Source organism: Oryzias latipes, chromosome 16, assembly GCF_002234675.1.
Source record: "Oryzias latipes chromosome 16, ASM223467v1".
Lineage (NCBI taxonomy): Eukaryota > Metazoa > Chordata > Actinopteri > Beloniformes > Adrianichthyidae > Oryzias > Oryzias latipes.
The window spans coordinates 12,889,991-12,909,051 of record NC_019874.2 but is presented as its reverse complement, the minus strand read 5'-3'; the positions used below and the strand labels follow the sequence as shown (position 1 = coordinate 12,909,051).

Sequence of the window (19,061 nt, the reverse complement as noted above, 5' to 3'; positions counted from 1 at the left end):
AGCACAGAGTTCCTCCGCACAAAGTTTTGGAAAGGACACAACATCACTCAGGTCTATGTCACTGTTATTCTTCTCGTTTGTGGTAAGAGCAGGCTTCTTACCACCCGATGTTACTGGAAGGGTCTTGTGAAGTCCATTTTCAGTTTCCAAAGTAAATATCCGTGTTTGTAGCTCTTTTATTTCTTGTTGGTAGATCCGACAGCGTTCACAGTGGGAGTTTGTTTTTCTTCCTCTTCCGGACATGTCGCTGGCTTGTCAAAAATATTGATTTGTATAGGTAGAAGTCACAAAAAAGGATGACCAGTCTGATATTCCAGGATGTGTGGAAGAAGTAAAATGATTAAAAATGATTAATTAAATGATTAAAAAGCAAATAAAGCAGGAAGCAGCAGGAGCAGGGAAAAAAGCGTCTGCACTCTTTTGCAGGGGGAGGAGCATCACTGGGAACACTTTTAAAATAGATCAAAATGTGTTTTTAAGTATAAACATTTGGTAGACATTGGTAAAAGATAGCTGGATTTTCCATCACTGCAAAAACAGGACTTTTAGAAATAAATAAAAATTCTACCACTTTGGTAGATTTTCCTCAAATAAGCAAAAAATAAAAAAAAGCTGCCAATTGGCTTATCAAGAATTCTTATTTTAGAAAAAAATTCTAGTCATGCGGACAAGTTTTCTCAAACTAAGATTATTTTTCTATTAAAAACCTTTTTGATAAAATTATCTTTTCCTGCAAAACAGAAAAGAGTACAATTTTCCTCAAAACAAGAGTCTTTTTTACTTTCTTAAGATTCTCTTTTTGCAATGTTTTTATTCATACATTTTGTTAAATAGAAGATGTTCTTGCTTTATGTTGAGAGAATAGCATCACACGTGTACAATGCATCCACCGTCCCCAAATTTTTAAAATAGCCAAAACAATGAGATCTGGCAAAAGTGTGTAAGCCTTGAAAATAGAATCTTAAACATAGTTTCTTTCAAGAAACTACTGTGAAATAATTGACATTTCTAAAATAACGATTAACAGTAATTTGAAATGAAAACAAATGTTTTTCACAATTTTGTGTTTACAAGAGACCGAGCTAAAGTCCAGTAAGACAAACTCATTACATTATTAGTTTTTAGGTTGGTAGCTTTTTGTGGTGGGATGTAACAATCAAATTAGTAGAAATATTTGCAGTTTTGCAACAGTTTTTACTAAGAAATAGGGAGGTTTTTGCCTGAAATTCACATAAATTTTAAGCATCACTGGCGCAACAATCATGAGCCAAAAACTCCTTTGTTCATGTTGAATCCGTTCCATTTAGAAAACCTAAAAAAACTCCTTTTAAGACTGACGGAGGGATTTTATTATTGAAAATCAAAAACAAAACCAAAAAGTTTCTTTGTTTATAAAGTAGAGAAAAATATCCAGTCTTTGTTTCAGTCCATTGATGGAAAATTTCCAAGATTGCTTCATGGCGTTTTTTTTGGAAACATCTTTCTGAGTCATTCTTTTGTCATTTCTCCTCCAAAGGCTGATAAGTTCCAGATGTATGTGAACTACTGTAAGAACAAGCCAGACTCAACTCAACTCATTGTTGAGCATGCGGGAGCCTACTTCGATGTAAGGAAATTCCAAAACGTTTCTTCCCCCCATTTTAGATTTTGACTGTTTGTCAAAAAAACAATACAAACCGTAACACAGAAGTTCTATGTGAGACGAGTCCTTTTTGCCTTTCTCGGATTTCAGGAAATTCAGCAAAGACATCGTCTTGCCAATTCCATCTCGTCCTACCTGATCAAGCCGGTTCAGCGAATCACCAAATACCAACTGCTTCTCAAGGTAAAATGTCTTTCAAATTTGTCTAAAATGAGGATTAACTCTTTCTATATTTGTTTTGGCAGACACATAGATGTTATCACAAACTGGTGTTTTGTGTCATATTTTTTTTTTACTTTACAGGAGTTGCTAACATGCTGTGAGGAGGGAAAAGGTGAAATAAAAGATGGTCTGGAAGTGATGCTCAGTGTTCCCAAGAGAGCCAATGATGCCATGCATCTCTCAATGCTGGACGGTTTGTATAAATACATAGTTACTGGAAATAAGGTCATTAGTCAGAAACATCAGTTACTTATCCCTTTTAGCCTCACAGTAACAACTTTGTTCTTTGTTATCAGGCCAACAACACAAAACCTATTCTTCTGATTTTGTCAGGTTTCGATGGGAACATTGACTCCCAAGGAGAGTTGATCCTCCAAGAGTCCTTCCAGGTGTGGGACCCCAAGACTCTGATTCGGAAAGGTCGTGAAAGGCACCTCTTCCTCTTTGAGATGTCTCTCGTCTTCAGCAAAGAAGTAAAAGATTCCAACGGACACAGCAAATACCTCTACAAGAGCAAGCTCTTTGTAAGAAACCAAATCTTTTTATTCATGTGTAGTCAAAAAAATCTGGAGTCAGCAGCGGGATTGGTTTAAGGAAGCCTTTTCTGCTGCAAGGATATTTTTTAATATAAATATTTTAAAATAAATATTTATATTAAAGCGTTTAAAAAGTACCTGATGCTTTGAGGTGTTCTGTCTTTACCTAAAACATGACATTAACATTGGCAAAGGAAAATAATTCCTGGAACGCCATTTATAAAAATTTTAAATGTTTTTTGTTTAATTTATTAATAATGTCTAGATATAATTTCGCAATAGTAATATGTATGCACCCTTACGGCAATTATGTTTAACCCTTTTACACTTTAGCCGTTTACGCAATTCCAACAAATTCCAACCTGGAAAAAAAAGCAGCGTTGCGCTGATATGCACCACTTTACAGTCCTGTTTATGTAATTAACCTAGGAATTATCGAAGAACATTAAGGAGAAATTGGCGTAAAGCGGCTTTTCACTGCGCCTAATCCGTAATCCGTGGAAACGGCTCAAGAGTTAGTTCAAAAAGAGTGTCTGTTATTTAGATATCACCGGCGACATCTCCGACAATAAAAGGTTAAGACTTTTGTCAATTGTCTATTAATTTTTTTAAAACATTTTTACATAAAAATTAATTTTTAGTGTAAAAATAACAATATAAGAACACCTCCTGTATCATTTTGGTGTTAATTTATCCAGTGTTAATTGGCCTAAGAAAAAAACAATAAGAAAAAACTCATTGTAAAAGTTTTTATTTGTAAAATAATAACTGACAAAAAATTTATAGTAAAACTGGCTTAAATGTGCTGTGTCATCCTTGCAGACCTCTGAATTGGGTGTGACAGAGCATGTGGAGGGAGATCCTTGTAAGTTTGCCCTGTGGGTGGGCAGGACCCCAACCTCAGACAACAAGATTGTTCTTAAGGTAAGAAAACAAAATCTGCTGTTCAGTACGTTTATGTCCCATAATCAATAGAAAAATCGACACCTGTTGACCCGAGCATGCAGCAGCTGGCTAGAAATCGACTTTATTTTACAGGAAGTGCGGAATGCTTCTTCAGCTGCTGGAGGGGTCAAGGTCCACATGAGAGGAGTCGGTGAAAATGTGCGGCTCACCCCCGCTGCATCTTTCACAGCTCTTTTTGTGCCGCATAGAAAGTTCAGTGCATGTGGGGGAGGGGGGGGGGGGGTGTTACTTGCAGCTACTTATTCACTCATCGCACAGCGACATTTGCATAGCAGTTGACGGGTCATAATTCAAACTCACAAGCATCTTGATAGCTCCCTGACTGTGAGTCAGAGGAAATGTTTTATTCATGTTGTGGAGATATGTTTGCTTTTTTGAGAGTGATATGACTTGGCCCGTGGGCTTCCACATGAATCACGATAGAGACAAGGTTAAGAGAGGGGTAAGAGCAATTTACTTCATAAAGGCGTAGAAAGGGGGAGTGGTCGGTCACATGACTTGATATTCTATTGAGCTGATGCGAAATATGTTTTGTGGCTCAACTCCAAGCTTTTAGAAAATAGTGCAAAAGACAGGAATCATGTTAAGCCTTTGTCCTTCTTCCTGTTAAGAATGCCCCTGGTGTTCACAGTGAACAAACAGGGAGGGGCTTCTTCTTTTTCATTTTCTGTTTACTCGCATATGTCCACCACCGATAGTTGGAGGAAGGTCGGTGTGTTTGAAGCGGTGCAAATCTCGTTATTCTGCTCCAAGCTTTTTATTTCTCTTCTGATATATGAAAGACTTGGTGACATAGAATTATAGTTGAGCACAAACTGCAATTGTTAATTTCTCCTTCACAATCAATTTTCAAACAGTTGGTTGTGAATACGTCAGTACCAAATCCAGGTCCCTGATTGGTCAAAGTTTGACCTGGTTTAACTAGCAACGTGAGTTCAATAGCCTCGTGTTTTGTACATCGAAGCCAAAAGCAGTCATAAAAACGTTTGTAGCTACACGTAAACGTGAGAGTTTTGAACGTGGAAGCCCAAAGAGCGTATTTATGCCCGTTCAAGGAGATTTCTTATTGGACGTGTCCACTTGAACGTGCTTTGCCAGGGCAACAGGTTGTTTTTGATCTCAATATTTGACAGCCAAAAATACATTTTTATTTGAAATCTAAGAAAAGAATGTTTATTAGCAAATTTTCCTCTGAGTAAATGGGAATTACATATAACCATGGTCATAAAAAGTGAGTAAATAGTGAATTAAATTTAATGGGTACTGTCTTGCTTCTCTAACAAGCTGGCTAGAGAAACAAGCTTGTTAAACTAAACAGGATCCAGTTTTTTTTTCTTTCAAACAGGAAGTCAAAGAGTTTGCCCTTTGGGGAAAAAAGGGTGATACTTTCTGCCAGTGACACCAGATATGCCGTCTGTTTGCCCCACTTACCACAATAAAACCATGAAAAGACTCTCCGAGGCTCTTTCAGACAATTTTAGACCATATGGGAGGCTGAAGGCACAAGTTATTAGAGAAAGAAAACATAACCAGTGTTTGTGTTAAAGACCCACTCTGATGAAAATGATGTTTTTGGTGTTTGTTACATGTTTAAATGGCATTTTTCTAACCATGGTGGACATATATTATGAAAACGAAGGTCAAAATTGCATGTCTGTGTACTCTTTATTCCAATTGTTGTGAATCAAAAGCTTCAGCTACGCCATTAGAACTGTGCATGCTAATGTCTGGCTGACCCGCTTTTGTGCTGTGTTGCAGGCCTCAAGTCTAGAGAATAAGCAGGACTGGATCAAACACATCAGAGAGGTCATCCAAGAGCGAACCGTCCACCTGCGCGGAGCTCTGAAGGAGCCCATTCACATCCCAAAAGCCACAGCTACCAAACACAAGGGCAGACGGTAAGATGAAAGCTTCCAAAGCCCTAAACAGTTCAATAAAAAATCACTCTGTTTTATTGTGACCAGTTAATGTTGCAGATGATTCAAACCAAGAGCTAAAGCTATTAACGTGTTTGGGATTTGAGAGTTTGTCCTCTAGTGTTAACAAAAAAAAATCTTGAAGTTTAACAAGTAATGGAAATCCTTTTTTATTTAAAGGGATGGAGAGGATCTGGACAGCCAAGGAGATGCCAGCAGCCAACCAGACACCATTTCCATCGCCTCTCGCACATCTCAGAACACGCTGGACAGTGACAAGGTTGGTTCACTCGCTCAGCACACAAACCCATTAATCTAAATTCCTTACAAATGCATGTTCACTGCAAAAAGAGGTAGTCAAAAAACTAGGATAAGAACACCCATCATCTGAAGAAAATTAATAGAAAGTAGTTAAATGATGTTTCATTATCACCAACAAATCTTATTATATGATATCAAAATCTCCAACACAAGCATTCAAATTGAGAAAAAGATTTTAAAAAAATGGACTTTTAAATAGAATTACTAAGAAATTGACTGTTATTCAGCCCAAAGATACGTTTTTTGCTACCTCTAACCAAATGGTTTGCATTTTTTGAGTTTATTTGGACCCAATTGTAGTTCATTTTGATTACAGTACATCTTGTGGAATAAGTGCAAATGACTCATTTTAAACAAAATGGGAATCTTAGCTCAAGTTGCACCATCTTAACAGATCTATAGCCCTTTTTCTTGGAGCATAAATCTACATTTTTGTTTTCAAAATAATGACATTGAATCTACATTAAACTTTAAAATAACAACCTTAACATTGTCAAGAGTTAAGAGCAAAATGATTTCATCACTTAAAAAATAATTTCCTTATTTCTGCATCTGAGCTCTTAATGAGACAAAAAATTCTCGACCTTGCAGATTTTCAGAAAAGCTTGGAAAGGTGTAGTACCAAGAGAAGTTTAAAAAAAAGTGTTTCTTCTTTTTTTCTTTGAGTGAAATTCATCCTGTTAGATAAATAAAGTTTGATTCAAAATATCTTGTTGGTCTAAAACAACAAGGCTGCAAGTATTAAATAGCGGTTCCCTCTATCAGTGTGAAGCTGTTCCTTCATTGATCAAGATGATGCCATCACAGACAAAGGGTTTGGTTGTGCTAAGAGGAAGAAACGGTGCATGTGACGGAGCAATAACGCAGTGTGAAGGTTTAGTGTCTGCGTGTGTGTGACAGAGAGAAGGAGAAATCTCACGGAGAACGGCCGGCTTTGGTTGAAGCTAGTAATAGCACCACAGAAGGATCAACCTCCCACGCTCAGTATGATCAATCAATGAGCTAATGCGCAGTATACAAACGTAAAAACAAAAAAAAAATGTCCTGTGTGTTTATTATTATTTATAAATATTAGTGGAACATGTCCTTCTTTTCACACTTGACTTTTCCCAGCCCTGAGATTACAGTGTAATCATGGAAAAGTGAGAAAATTCAACTGTTAGTTCTCCTCTTTCATGTCAGGAGAGGCTCTGTGAGCTCCTGCATCTGCCCTCTTCAGACAAAACCCGGACAGAAACGAATTAATTAAGAATCATCCCCTCAGAGTGGGGCATGCTCGCATGCATAAAGATTCAAAACACACAGCAACACGTGCACATTTGAATGTGCATCACAGTCTCGGGGGTTTTGAAAGCATCTCTGTGCCGGGATTCACAGAGGAGATCTCATTCAAGAGGAAGTGACAGTGGAGTGTCTGTGTTTGTATGTGTGTGTGATACCCGGGCTCCTGTTCCGGTGTGCTCCCGGTGAAGTGACCGACTTGTGCGCGTGTGTGTGTGTGTGTGTGGGTGTGAGTGTGTGTGTGTGCGGCTTCAGCCTCCTACACTCACTTCACAGATGATGCTCGTCTTCATTCCAGACAGTATCAGCTCAGCGCTGCTATCAGTCTTTGACTTTGCGTGATCTTTTCAAAAATCAATTTTCAAAAGTTTCGTGATATTTTCATAAAAGGGACATTATCAAATGTTTTTTTTTCTTTTTTTTTTTTTGAAGCAACTGATGGATTAGTTTGTCTGCTGCAGGAGAGAATCATTCAAAACAGGATTTTTTTGAGCTTTTGTTTTGGAGGACCAGCAGAGGAGTGTTGCTTTTACACCAGACTATTTTTTTATACTCTCAGAGTTTGTAAACTCGGATTTATAATACTGCTTTAAGGATTGGTAATTGAGGATCAGTGCTTTGCAAAATAAATACATAAATAAATATATATATATATATCTAGCATTTTTATTCATTTAGGATTCTCACAGGTCAAGAAAGCACATTTTTAGCAGACGGTAAAAAAGACAGACAGTTTTTCGCAATGAGAGAGTGGAAGACTATGGAGAAACTCGAGGAGAAAATCTCAAATCCAGTTTCTCAGCTTCTCCAGTCTCTGGCTTTACCTCACTACCAAAGGGTATGTTGCAAATATTCTATTCAATGATAAACCTAACAATGCCTATTTTGTGTCACATTTTTATTTTTAAATTACTTTACATGGAGTCAGCATTATTACATAAATAATAAATTACTTTAAATGTATTATTATTATTCAAGCTTTTATTCAATTTGTTTATATAGTTTAAAGTGAAATTTAGTTAGTAATGATTTAATGATTTTTGAAAACATAAAATAGAAATGGCACAAACTTCTTACGTATTTCAATGAAGTCACTTTTTACCTTCCTTGTTGCAAATGTAGTAAAAAGTATCAAGCAACTGTCCATCTGGCGTTGAAAATTTTTTTTTAGAAGCTTGATGGAGAAAATGAAGTCATTATGTCATCTTTGTCTGGCTTTGTCCCCCCCCCCCTTCTGTGCTGTCAAAAACGTCAGAAAGACATTTTATGGTGCGAGAATGAGTCGCCACCCCAGCAAGGTTACACATTATGGTGCTTCATTAGTTTGTTTGCTATTTACAAGTAATATGTATTTGTTTGTGTTGCAAAACATAACTATGACTTCTTTACATATTTCCAGTATTTCCAGGAAAAATTGACGGCAACATTTTCTGATGTTTTTCTGCAAACATTTCAAAATAAAACAAAGAACTCAAATTCACTCCATCTAAAGTGGAGTTTGTCCTGTACACCTGAGTGTATTCATTAATAGAAAGCACACATATTTTGGGATTTTATGCTTTAGTTCTGGATAAAGGTGTGTGGAAGTAAGTGAAAAATGTCCTTTTAGGAGAAAGAACACTGACATTTCTCATTGTCTGTTGATTTTTGTCCAGCTCTCGGGCGGCTGTGAGCTGACGGTGGTAATCCACGACTTTGTGGCCAGCAATGGGGGTAGCAACGGGGAACTAACAGTCCGGCGGGGCCAAACTGTGGAGGTTCTGGAGCGGCTGCACGACAAGCCGGACTGGTGCCTGGTCCGAACCACAGATCGGTCCCCTGCCCAGGAAGGCATAGTGCCCTGCTCCATGCTCTGCATCGCCCACTCCCGCTCTTCCATGGAGATGGAGGGGCTGTTCAACCACAAAGGTAGGAGCACAGGAATTCATTGTTTTTTTTACATGGACATTACATCATCAAGCTTTATATATAGAAAAAAACTTTTAACAATTGTAAAAACTTCCCTTTAACTAAAAAACAAACAAACTACAATGCATAAATAACGTCGAGTTTTCAAGCATCTCTTGTGACCTGCAGAACATTCATTTGTCTTTTTCCAGCTGCTTGGGGAAACACAGTTTGTATGCCTGAAAGTTGCTATGCAACTGTGCAAATACAGCTTTAGGACAAACTTTCTTTAATTATCGTTGAAGTGTAGAAGTCCTTCATTTTCCAGTACTGTTGTCCCTGCTTTTCCCTCCCCAATTGTAGACACTCTTATTCTGGCTTTATGTGCAACAACTCAGTTTTTCAAGAAAGCCAGATAATTTGCTTAACATGCAACAGGCTTATGGCAGAAGGACAAAGGCAATAATATGTTTAAAAAATTGTTTTTCCAGGTTGTTTTAGCTTAAATTCCTCTTTAAGGAATTTAAGCTAAGCTTTAAGCAAATCAATGTTAGAAAATGTGCTGTTATATAAATCTGCTAAAAAGGATTCAGATTTGTGTTTCTGTTGAAACACTATCTTGCTTCACAAACATAATATTTTCTGTTTTCTTGACCGTTCAGCTGTTTAGTTGTAGTTTCTGTTTGCTGATAAATGATATTATTAATACCTGCTGGTTAGCAGTGTGACCTTTTAGAGAAACTTTAAAATCTTGATTTTCAGGTCAGCACTCCATGTTTTTGCCCTTTTCTAAATGTTGTTGATGTTGTTGGTTTTTTTTTATTAATATATTTTATTAAATATTTAAAAGAGAGAAAAAAGGTAGGAAACTAAAGAAACAGTGACTCGTAGTTTGATAGGAGCTGCTGTCATTTCTTGACGCCAGCTGAGCTTTTGCTTCTTCCGTCTCACTTTAATCTGGGAGAGTGGGTGGGAGCTGGGCGGTTTGTTTCTATGGAGATAGTATTTTGCTGGCAGCTTCTTTATAGTCAATTTTAGAAATGTCTGATTTAGGATTTGAAGGATGTGATGCCTTAACTGCGCACACATGAATGCATCATTATAGCATCAGTTGCTTGATCGTTTTGGGAAAAGACCATGATTCCTTCTGTCCAGCTGTTTCACATGTTTCTCCAGCCTGGCCTTAATGTCTTGTAGAATGCAACTGTTTATCTAAAATGGATTGTTTTTGTTGTCTGAAGAAGAAAACCTTTCACGTTAGCGTTTGCCAATTCAGGAAATGTCTTGTTCCTTTTTGAAAATGTAATATGAAGCTTCAGACTCAGCTGTCCCCCTTCCTACCTGCAACCTTTACTTATGTAGGACAGCTTGTTTTTTTTCTATAATTAGATTATCTTTAAAAAGAAATAATGCACATTCAGATGGTGCTGTGTCGTTTCCTAGGACATAGTCTCTGCGACGTGGCAGGAGTTCATTAGAAATTCACCTCTGAGCTGGGATTGTTGGTGGGGAGTAAGCCCTTCTCCCACTCCCATAATCCCTCAGTTTACACTCACTCCCGCTAGTTTACAACCCCTCACACCCTCAACCTAACATTCCCGTGCAACAAAAATGGCGAGCAATATTGGAGCTATCCAAGTGGATCCATCAGAATGCAGAGGAGCAGTGAGCTTGTGGCTCGATGAAGTATTTTCGTCACAACCACGCTTTTTTTCCACCGCCTTTATTTTTTCTGCTCCTGATTCACAATGATCTGAATAATAAAAAAAAAAAAAAACGAAATCCAATTTGGGCTTGAAAAATGTCACAAGAACATGTTAAAAACACAATTTTTTGGGGCGTGGGTCTTTAGTCTAAATACTAATCACATCCTAGATGTGATTGCTGAAATGTTCCCTTTTAACAAAGAAGGATACTCTCAAAGTCAAAATGAGGATTCCTTAAGGAGCACATGAAGGCTGATTTATTGCATCTGTCCTCAGTGGGCAGCCTCACTGTCAGTAATCAGAGATCTCTATGTGCATCTGGCTTCCAAAGCTGCTCTAAACGTTCCTGAGATTTCCGTTACAACCAACCACAGTTGATTTAGTCGTCCTCTTCAGCTGGATTTCATAACAGAGTCTATATTTGTTCCAGGCGTACTGCGTAACTTGCATGCATCCTAATAGCTGTAAAATATGCGCCCGCCCACTCCCTATGAGTGGGCGCTTCTACAAAGGGTAATACGGTAGATGCGCTGCATGTATCCAGACGTCCCTTCAGAATAGGAGAGGCACTGTGGAGGTTTGCCCAATATCCTCACAGCAGCCCACTCACCGGAGAGAAAGAGAGGAAGGGAGGGATACAAAGTAAGAAAGAGAAAAACATCCTACTGTCCGATGCGGCGTCTGACTTTCTCCATTTCTACCGGATCTGGATTTTGTACTTTTCCACCCTTAAAGATGAAACCTTTTTGGTGCAGATTACGTTTTTGTTGTTTTTGGAGAGGACTTCAAACATAGTGCTGAAAGGATGAAAGGACATATTTCAATTTAGAATCGGAAACTTGTTGATTTCAGCCATCATGGCTCGTGGGGTTGAGTCCTTGGTGTCTTTAAATCCATTCTTCTCAATGGATCTGACTGGAGAACCCTCTGACAACTGCAAGTTCTGGCTGCTAGATCTTGGTACGTTCCTTTAATCCTGAGAAGCAAAACAAAAAAAGTAATTTGTCAGATGTGAGCATTTTCCTTCTTAGATTTTATTTTAGCATTGATCATCTAAAATGTAAGTCATTTTTAAAAGAAAAGAAATGTGTTGGGGAGGACAATGTGAATGTAATGGCCTGTTAAGTTTACAACTTAAATGGTGATTGTCGCTATTTGGTAATAAAAAAAACATGGTAGTTGAACATGAGGCAAGCTATAAACGTCTATGTTTTTTTTCATCGTGACGTGCTAAACTTTCCCCGCTCACCTGTGGATTTGGGGATTAGGTTGTGACATTTAGAGAATGCATCATTACGTGATGGGGTATTAAGTCCTATACTTTAATCTCATTCACCTGATTACATCTTTGTGTATTTAAATGCACACTCTGGCTGATGTTGTACAGGTGAAAGCCGAATGCTGTTGCGACGTTCAAGTCTTTAGTGTTGTACACATTTTTTACAAGTCAGCTTGAGAAAATCCCTGCGGCTTTTTGCAGATGCTGCACCAGCAGCAGATCACCAACCACAAGGACAAATGTGTTTGTGTGTTTTCCTCTGACGTCTTGCAAAGGACAGGACCACACGCTCACTTTAAAGTTTCCCGGAGAAACCCCTGGAAACCCAGGCATTCCATCGGTGGAACTCTCCGCATGTTCAGGTTCACTGAGGGGGAAAGAAAAAAAAAATCCCCCTCATCCTCCTCCAGCTGTAAATCCCTCCATTGTGTCAGTAGCTTGAAAGGTAAATAAGCAGACATCTGCATTTGTAATGGAAAACATCTGGTTGACTCTTGGCGAGTGTGACTGAAGACCCGATCGTGTTTCAGGACATCAAACAACATCTTGTTGCTTGTTTAAACCGAGTGGAGGAGACGGGGAGGCTTGTTCCGTTTAGTGTGGTACGTGTTGTTTGCAAGTACATGCATGTGCGTTTGCAGACAAGTTTCTATGTTGTAGCAACAGTGCTGCAGGCAGGCATTCCTTGCCCAGTTCCTAAAATAATCACATTTATCTCATCAGAACAGTACGCAAATGAGCTGCTTGATGAGTTAAGCTGAAGACTGACCTTTGGTCAAAAAAGGGGGAAATCAATTCACTAATGGTGCAAAACTAATCACTTTGGGAAAGATTAAAAATAAATAAAAGTGCTTTAAATGGCATTTTACAAAAATATGATTTGTTTCTAATTGATTAAATAGACAACAAAATATAAAGAATAGTTTATTTAGGAAAAAAGATGAGTGACTCTGGCAAACTATTCATTTAACACTAATTTCTCTGTAATTGTTGAAGATGTTATTTGTTACTGAAATCCACTTTAGGCAAAAAAAAAACATTTCTAACCCAAATATGTCACGGACAAACAAATAAACGACTTCTATAAATGTTATAAAGGTAAGATGGGGTGCTTTTCCCCCCTACTGTGAAAGAAGTCCTGCAGAGAAAAGGCTGATCTGATCTGCTGTGTTTGTGCTGACAGTCATTGCTTTGGCTGATGACATCAATTTACACACATTTACACTTTTGGTTAACCTTCTTACTTATCTGAGCTATTAAATAAATAGCTTTCTGATATAAACAATAGATTTGTTTTTTGTTTTTTAATTGAAATGTACCTTAAGGTTTATTAGCTATTTCTAAAGACATGTTTTCAAAAATTGTACATAAAAGTTTACACATTTGTTCCTTGTAAACTATGCCTTCAGCTCCTGTGTACAGCAGCAGCTGGGACGTATTTTCAACTCCAGCATGTCCGCAGAATGTCGGTTTGTTCCTCGTGAGAGTCCTGTTCTGCTTCACTGGGTTCTGCTTGCTTCACAGTAACCCAAAATGAAACAACCTTTCAAAAGACCCAAACAGATGTTTTGCATTGTAATTTGTATTGCATCACCTCTTATGTTAGAAACATTCAACAACAGAGTTTGGTAACCAAAGAGCTGTCTTGAGCTCTAACCCCAACTTATGCTCCGAAAAAGAATACGGGTACCTGTATGGCAAAAGGTATACTTGATAATATTATATCAAATATAAAAATAGATCACAGGTTGTGAAATATGTATAAACTGTAGACACCTTATTATGTTCAGGATTCTATTCAAGTCTGGAAAAGGTTTTCACTATGTCAAAAAAGTTACTTTTGAGATTCTTCAAAACTCAATTATCTGTGGTTGAAGGCGAAAATGTCTCACAGCTTCTCTCAAATCAATACTAAACCCTGAAGTTGCATGAAAACACTTGTTTTTTTTAATACTAAAAGATCTTCCATCAGTTTGCCCTTAGGCAGAAAGAAAAGCTTTCTCCTCCTCCCTTCATCCTTAAATAAATCGTTTGGGCGGAATATATGGATTTGGAAAGCAGTCCAGTTTTTTTCACCTCGCTGTTAGATGTAACTGTGATGGTTTATTTTGTTGTTTTCTTCTAGAAAATGTGCAGCAGAAACACAATAGACAGATGTTATAGGACGTAAAATCTTAACAGCTGAAGTATTGCAAGACATGGAGATTGTCTCCAGCTGTTCAGGGCTTCAGGAGGAGGAAACATGGGGGAAAGTGGTCTGAAAGTCTTCACTGTTCCTCATTTGCTGTTTTTTTTTTTTTAATTCTAGGAAGTGTCCAGCTTTGCTGTCACAACACGTGTCTTTTATGAATAGAGCGCATGGAAAGAATCTTTCAGGGGCTGACACAGGTGTTTGCATGCATGATTTGTTTACGCAGGCAGTGAGAGAAGAGGAATCTCCACACCTGCCCATCACACAAATCATTCAGCTGAGTCACATATTCAGCTGCAATTTAACCCTTCAAGTGGGTAAAAAGTGAAGATAACCACATTTTCCCATCGGTCTGCTGCACAGCATCAGCACATATACGTATTTGTCTTCTACTTTGACATTTTCTTTTCTTGATTATCAATAATCTTTTAGCAAATGTGCCCAAACAAACCTCATTTAAGTCCCTAGGCTATGACAAACGAGCGAGGTCCACTCTCGCTATCAGGCGGATGTTTCTTTTAGATGCTCGGACAGCGCTTCATGCACGCCTTTTTTCTCCTGCATCGTTTTATCATCATTCCATCTCTGGTCATTCAGCCTCCTCCTACAGATTCCCTAAGGAGTCATCTCTGTGTGGAGGAGGTCTGCCTACTGAACAAAACACAGATTGCACACTAATCTGGATCATAGATTGATTTTTTTTTCTCCAAGTTATTGGCACTTAGAAGTATTTTTGGAGCCAGAGGCAATTATTCCCGAACAACAAACTTGGGAAAAATACAGAAACACTTTATGCCGCACTATTTTTTAGTATTTTCTTTTTACATTTTCTAAGGTGTTTCTATTTGTTGGATTAAGTGCATTTAGTTTCTTGTGTCTATTTTCATGAAATGACATTGGATTATTTCTTTTTCTTCTTTTCGCTTTTAGACACCTTGTCTGTATCGAGTAATGACGCCCTGCAGCCAGGCTCCAGCCAAACTTTGGGCCCCCACAGCTCACCCGGACCCAAACGTCCCGGGAACACCTTAAGGAAATGGTTGACGAGCCCCGTACGCCGACTCAGCTCGGGCAAAGCCGATGGTCACATCAAAAAGCTGGCCCACAAGCACAAAAAGAACCGCGAAGGCACCAGGAAGAACATGGAAGTGATCCCGGGGTCGCAGAAGGACTCCGACGACAGCGCCGCCACTCCACAGGACGAGACTTTGGAGGAAGTAAGACCATCAGAACTGCTTTTGGGTAACTTATGGCTTCGACCCACCACTTGACTCACGGGTGTTCCTGCCTTTCTCTGCAGCGCATGCGCAACGAAGGGCTAAGCAGCGGCACCCTCTCAAAGTCTTCCTCATCGGGGATGCAGAGCTGCGGCGAGGAGGAGGGAGAGGAGGGTGCGGACGCTGTTCCTCTGCCTCCCCCGATGGCCATCCAGCAGCACAGCCTGCTGCAGCCTGACTCCCAGGATGACAAGGTGGGTCACCCACTATAATTTATCTCTATGGGAAAGCAATAATGGTAAAGCTGTCTTTAAAAGTCATTTTTACTGCTCCTTTTATTTAATTTTTTTACATTTTTCTTCATAAACATTATCATTACCTTTTTATTTAAAAAAATGGATTAAGCGTTGTTTTCTTAGCTGTATTTCATCTCAAATGTCTTATAATCAACTTAAAACTATCAGTGTGATAATAAAACTTTACTTTTACTAACAAGTTTTCTTTTTTTTCCTCTTATTTTTCTGATGGTTGCATGTTTCCTTCTTCAGCATTATGTTGACTTTTGTTCTGCCTCTCTTTTGTCCCAGTTCCCCTATCTTTCCATTTAGTTACTCTGAAATCATCTCCGTTTGCCTCAGACCCTTTGTGACATGCCCCGCCCCCCCATGTCTTTCTTTTGACTAACCAAACATCATTCACTCCGAATGGCATTGTTTTACTGTTGCTGAACTCAATACTCCATTTTCAAGTTTCTGCGGTACTGAGGCACTCAAAGAACCAAATGTAGTCCGGACAATCCTTCCCCGTCTTCCCCTGTCGATCTCTGTCGCTCAGGGAAACTTTGTGTCCGATGGAGTATTAAGCAACACTATCATGTTATTCATAAGTCAAAACGGTGCATAACAGTACTTTGGTGTGGGAGTCGTCCCCCCGACCTCTCCTGCCTCATAACCCCCTTTTCTATCCTTTAAAACCGATCTGTGGTTTTGGCTCCAATGTGGCTCCTCAATTAACTGTTTCATTAGGACTTGTGGAGATGTCAAGGGGAGCAAAACACAGCAATGGTGAGCTTGATTTACAGTGGCACTCACTGGAAATGTAACAGCTGCATGCAAGAGTAACAAAGGGCAAATGTAATACTTCAAAAAACAAAAACCTTTTTATCTTTTATAAGGTCATACCTCTTGGAAAGTTATAGATAGCTATTTTGATCCATTTGATCTAAAAGATGCTTTCTTGCATCCAACTTTTGCAGCACTAGAGACTGCACCCAGAAGTTCTTAACATTGTGTTGCCTCTGTCTGACAGCTGCGTGCACGCAGCGTGCTGAAGTCCTGTTTTGCACGTTTGCCATGAGTTTTCCTCACTCCTTTGGTTTTCCTGTGACTTTCAGTCTGCGTCTCGTCTGTCCGCGCGTCCTAGTAGTTCAGAGACACCCAGTGCTGCAGAATTGGTCAGTGCCATCGAGGAGTTGGTGAAGAGCAAGATGGTAGGTTTGAAGTCGACACCCTCTAGTACTTGCAAATGTGGAACCTTTGTACACAAAAACAATTCCAGATACATGTGCTGGCAAACACTTTTTTCCCCCCTCACTGTTTGTAGCAGAGAATGGCTTCTTCGCTTGTTCGCTGGTCAGCTGTCATGTCTTTGACTAACTCTGCCAGCTGTCCTCTGTTCCAGCATACTCATGTCCTATAAACACGTTGTTTTTTTTGTGCAGAGGAAGGAGTCAAACACAAAGAAGTGACAGCTTTTTTTCTCTCTTTTCCTCCCTACTCTTTCTTTTTCTTTTTACCTACTCCTTGTTCTCAGTCGCTGGAGGACCGGCCCAGTTCTCTGTCCGTGGAGCAAGGCGACAGCAGCTCACCCTCTCTCAACCCCTCCGACAACTCACTCCTCTCCTCGTCCTCACCCACGGACGAGATGGACGAGCGCAAATCTGGCTTCCTCAAGCGAAGGCAGTGAGTTGCGAGCCTTTTTACAAGCAGAAGCTGCTCAACTCCTTTAAAGCCCCACTCAGATCATTTTTTGCTCTTTTGTAAAAGTGGTCTTTTAAGTATAATTACGTTGCTTCTAGCTAAAACCATAAAAACCTGTGTCGTTTTCATGGACATAGTTTCTGCAGTAGTTCTTCTGAAATTTGCTTCTGAGCTGTTGGCGGGACTGTTGGCCCGGATTAAGCCCACCCTATTTCCCCATAATCCATCTGTTAACACTCTCTCCCACTGGTTTACAGTCGTGTACAAGTGGATGGGTCAGAATGGAGTGGAGCAGGGAACTTGTGACCCACGCTTTGTGAATTCTACATCAAAGCTTTTTCCAACAGCATTTTTTCATCTGCTCCTAATTCACAACGATTTGAATAAAGAAATTCTCAGAAATGCAAATTGAAGCTTAATTATCTTTATATTTGTCCTCCATCATCAAAAAAATGTCACAAAAACATGTTAAAAACACAGAAACCAGGAATCTCATCGGAGTGGGTCTTTCTGTAATTGTTTGCTCTCCAAGCTAGGCCTTAAACATTTCATCCAGTGCTGACCTTAACATTAATGAGACATCTTCTGTTGTTTGTTTTCCAGCTATGTGCTCCTTGAGTTAGTGGAGACTGAAAGGGACTACGTCAGGGACCTTGGATCTGTTGTGGAGGTGATTAAAATTAGGCTTTTGATCGATTTAGTTCGGCTTTTTGTTCATATTTTATATAATTTAAAATATTACCTTAATTTGTGATCATTAGGGCTACATGAGCAGAATGAAAGAGGAGGGAGTTCCAGATGACATGAGAGGAAAAGACAAGATTGTTTTTGGAAACATCTACCAGATCTACGACTGGCACAAAGAGTAAGACGACAAAACTTTTAATTCTGTATGTGTGAAAGCTGCAGTACGTCCTCATGAAAGAACAGAAAACAGCCGTAATACAAATTTTAGCCTCAATAGATGTCAATGTGGGTAAAGGCATAACCTGCTCTGTTTATGTGTTTGTAGTTTTTTCCTGGGAGAGCTGGAGAAGTGTTTGGAAGACCCCGAGAGGCTGGCTACTTTATTTGTCAAACAGGTTCAAACTGTTGTTTTGTTTACTTCTTGGGTTGAAATGATGAAGAATTCTTCTCACTGCTTATGTTTCTACCGGCTTTGGGAACATTGCAGGAGCGGAGGCTGCACATGTACATCGTGTACTGCCAGAACAAGCCCAAATCCGAGCACATTGTGTCCGAGTATATTGACACCTATTTTGAAGTAAGATGGCTGAGTAGTTTTGCACATTCCTGCCTACAAAACTGTATGTTGTCAAGATGAGATGACCTCCTTTTGTCTGTCATCAGGACCTAAAGCAGCGACTTGGTCACAGACTGCAGCTCACCGATTTGCTAATTAAACCAGTCCAGCGCATAATGAAGTACCAGCTGCTGCTAAAGGTAATTGAACTCTCAGCATTGCATATTAAATATGAAATGACAAAAATAACTTTTTTTTTCTTTGTATTTTAAGGATCTACTCAAAGTTTCTAAAAAGGCAGGAGTGGACACAGCAGAGCTGGAGGTACAATGTGGATTTCTAATAAACTATTCCTGCCTGCTTGAGTGTTTAATGTTCACATTTAGGAACTTAAATTTGGACTGTCTTCCATCACTGCTGCAGAAAGCTGTTGAGGTGATGTGCGTGGTCCCAAAGCGTTGCAACGACATGATGAATGTTGGACGTCTTCAAGGCTTTGAAGTAAGTCTGCAAACTTCTCACAATAACTATCCACTCCGATCATCTTTTGATCTATTTTAAAGCGTTCCCAGTGATCTTTTAATTAAGATTATTCTGTTTTAGCCTAAATTGAAACAACCTGTGTCCTTTTCTAGGACATCTTTTCTGCAGAGCACAAGTAATTCATTAGAAATT

The 19,061-nt window shown here is 39.1% G+C and overlaps 1 protein-coding gene across 3 annotated transcripts in view; it reads left to right on the top strand.

Annotated features, from left to right (window-relative positions):
• The window catches only part of LOC101164837 (triple functional domain protein), a 103,549-nt gene that overhangs the window by 74,780 nt on the left and 9,708 nt on the right, over positions 1-19,061 (top strand). For all 3 annotated transcript variants that reach the window (XM_023964294.1, XM_023964296.1, XM_023964295.1), the window contains exons 30-48: positions 1,517-1,606; positions 1,733-1,825; positions 1,946-2,057; positions 2,198-2,388; positions 3,223-3,324; positions 5,125-5,264; positions 5,463-5,562; positions 8,540-8,792; positions 14,878-15,164; positions 15,248-15,418; positions 16,558-16,653; positions 16,977-17,125; positions 17,747-17,813; positions 17,905-18,008; positions 18,156-18,225; positions 18,318-18,407; positions 18,494-18,586; positions 18,660-18,710; positions 18,810-18,887. In XM_023964294.1, coding sequence (XP_023820062.1) covers positions 1,517-1,606; positions 1,733-1,825; positions 1,946-2,057; positions 2,198-2,388; positions 3,223-3,324; positions 5,125-5,264; positions 5,463-5,562; positions 8,540-8,792; positions 14,878-15,164; positions 15,248-15,418; positions 16,558-16,653; positions 16,977-17,125; positions 17,747-17,813; positions 17,905-18,008; positions 18,156-18,225; positions 18,318-18,407; positions 18,494-18,586; positions 18,660-18,710; positions 18,810-18,887 — 2,337 coding nt within the window. The remainder of the gene's footprint in view (positions 1-1,516; positions 1,607-1,732; positions 1,826-1,945; positions 2,058-2,197; positions 2,389-3,222; positions 3,325-5,124; positions 5,265-5,462; positions 5,563-8,539; positions 8,793-14,877; positions 15,165-15,247; positions 15,419-16,557; positions 16,654-16,976; positions 17,126-17,746; positions 17,814-17,904; positions 18,009-18,155; positions 18,226-18,317; positions 18,408-18,493; positions 18,587-18,659; positions 18,711-18,809; positions 18,888-19,061) is intronic.